The sequence below is a fragment of the Limulus polyphemus genome, unplaced genomic scaffold (genome assembly GCF_000517525.1).
Source record: "Limulus polyphemus unplaced genomic scaffold, Limulus_polyphemus-2.1.2 Scaffold6660, whole genome shotgun sequence".
In the NCBI taxonomy this organism is placed as follows: domain Eukaryota; kingdom Metazoa; phylum Arthropoda; class Merostomata; order Xiphosura; family Limulidae; genus Limulus; species Limulus polyphemus.
In genome coordinates, this window is record NW_013672270.1 from 40,299 (window position 1) to 42,919 (window position 2,621).

The 2,621-nt window shown below is 37.8% G+C and overlaps 1 protein-coding gene across 1 annotated transcript in view; it reads right to left on the reverse strand.

Annotated features, from left to right (window-relative positions):
- Positions 1–2,621, reverse strand: part of LOC106473944 (brain-specific angiogenesis inhibitor 1-associated protein 2-like protein 2) — an 8,796-nt gene that overhangs the window by 3,234 nt on the left and 2,941 nt on the right. The window contains exon 4 of the mRNA XM_013934633.2: positions 1,893–2,154. Within this exon, the coding sequence (XP_013790087.2) occupies positions 1,893–2,154 (262 nt within the window). The remainder of the gene's footprint in view (positions 1–1,892; positions 2,155–2,621) is intronic.

The following is a 2,621-nucleotide window of genomic DNA, read 5'->3' on the forward strand; positions in this document are numbered from 1 at the left end:
AAACTTAACATTGTTGTGTGTGAAGGAGGTTGAATGTTAGCTGATCAAACTTAACATTGTTGTGTGTGAAGGAGGTTGAATGTTAGGAAAACCTACAAAGAAAATATATAAATTGAAATTGGCTGATTCCATAAGTATTCAGCCCCCTAAGTTAGTACTTGGTGGAAGCACCATTGGCAGCAATTACTTCCATGAGTCTTGTTTGGATAGGTCTCTACCAGCTTTGCACAATGGGATGATGTCATTTTTGCCCATTCTTTCTCACAAAATTGCTCCAATTCTGACAAGTTTGTTGGGGATCGTTGATGGACTGCAATCTTCAAGTCTCGCCATAAATTTTCCATTGGATTCAAGTCAGGACTTAGACTTGGCCACTCCAGGACATTCATTTTCTTCTTTTGAAACCACTCCAGTGTGGCATTGGCCTTGTGCTTCGGGTAAGTTTTATATTATTGGCCGACTCAAGCAGGTTTTCCTCTAGGATTTGCCTGTTCTTTGCACCATCCGTCTTCCCCTCAATCCTGACAAGTTTCCCAGTCCCTGTTGATGAGAAGCATCCCCATAACATGATGCTGCCATCACCATGCTCGACAGTTGGAATGGTGTTGAGTGGGTGGTATGCTGAGTTGGGCTTGTACCAGACGTGACGCTTTGAATTTAGACCAAAAAAGCTCAATTTTTGTCTCGTCTGACCACAAAACCTCCTGCCACATGTCTGCAGTATCATTTACATGCTTTATCGCAAACTTCATACTGGATTTAAGATGAGTCTTTTTCAGTAATGGCTTCTTTCTTGCTTCTCGCTCATACAGGCCAGCTTTGTGTAGAGCCTGGGATATTGTCGATATATGAACACTGACTCCCATCTCAGACATGGAAATTTGCATATCTTTCAAAGTCACCGTTGGCTTCACAGTGGCATCCCTAATCATTTCCTGCTTGCCCGGCTGCTTAGTTTGGAAGGGCAGCCTGATCTGGGTGGTGGCTTCTTAATGGTGGACTTTACCATACCCAAGGAGATAATCAGCGACTTTTAAATTTACTTCTAATGTTCTCCTGATCTGTACTTCTCTACCGTTTTATCCCCGACTTCTTTGTTAAGTTCCTTGGTCTTCATGGTTAGTTTGTCATACCACTATGTGAGTTGTGGCTTGAACAGATGCATTTACTCTGAAGTCAAGTTAAATGACTTTGATTACACACAGACAGAGACCATTACACTAATTTGTGACCTTCCAAACTAATCTTTTGCACCTGAACTAACTTAGGGTTGCCGTAGCAAAGGGGTTGAATACTTATGCAATTGAGAATATTCTAATTTTCTTTGAACATCTAACTTACTTACATAATATCAACGTTTATAGCTTTCTAAGTTTGGAGTAGATTGTGTAGATTCTAAATATAAAGTTACACTTGAAAGTTTCATGATTCTAAACTCAGACAACAACAAAATGTGGAAAATTTGGAAGGAGATGAATACTTTTGCAAGGCACTGTAATACTGTAATAACACGTTTCTAATTACAGAACAGTCGTGATGATAATGCTGTAATAACACGTTTCTAACTACAGAACAGTCGTGAAGATAATACTGTAATAACACGTTTCTAATTACAGAACAGTCGTGAAGATAATACTGTAATAACACGTTTCTAATTACAGAACAGTCGTGAAGATAATACTACATTATTTGGGTGTATTATGTTTGTTAAGAGCTATTATAATGATTTAAGCTTCTTGACCAAAAAACTGTAATAACACATGATGTGTCAGATATCGTTAAATCTTGGCTCGTTTATTATATAAACACTCCCAGAAATATTATTCTATAAACGATTGGATTTAATGTGTTGCAATTGCACTATAAGCCCTAATATCAGTTTTTATGGTTACCTTCGAAATATCTGTTACTCTAGCATAAAGGCCGTCAACAAAGGTCGAAAGAGGGCGCGTTGGTATGGTAGGAATAGCTTCAGAATCAGGTACAGGAGAAGCACACGAACTGCTAAGCGGACGTCTTATAGGACTACGCCTGCCACCAGTGTTATCAGACGCTACCTGGTGACGACTAGGAATCGTTTTATTTCCAGAAGACTCGTCACTAGATGGCAGTGGTGTAGAGATGTCGGAGCTTAAGCGCCTACGTTCAGAAGAACTGATGAAATAAAAACAGCAGTGAAAAAAGCACCAACGCAAAGAACAGCTTGAATCCTAGAAAAATCTATGTATTAGCTATTAAAAAAATATACATTAAAAACAAGCAAAGCCTTAAAACGGATTTACAAAAAATAAAACAGAAGGGATAAATAGCGTTACATTCAATATATGAAGGAAAAAAACAACACAACACTATTTGTTGTTTGAACAACTACTGAATCTAAACTTGGTAATCACAGCAGTTTATATACTAATGGCAACGTTCTAGTACTTCCCTTAATAACAACGGTGACAGACTACGATATTAACAACAGTGGGTTAGGGGTAGGAATAGCTTTCCAAACATTTCTTTATTAACAACAGTATATTAGTGTATCAATATGTTTTTTATTAACAACAGTAGGTTAGGGTAGGAATATCTTCCCAAATATTTCTTTTATTAACAACAGTATATTAGTGTATCAA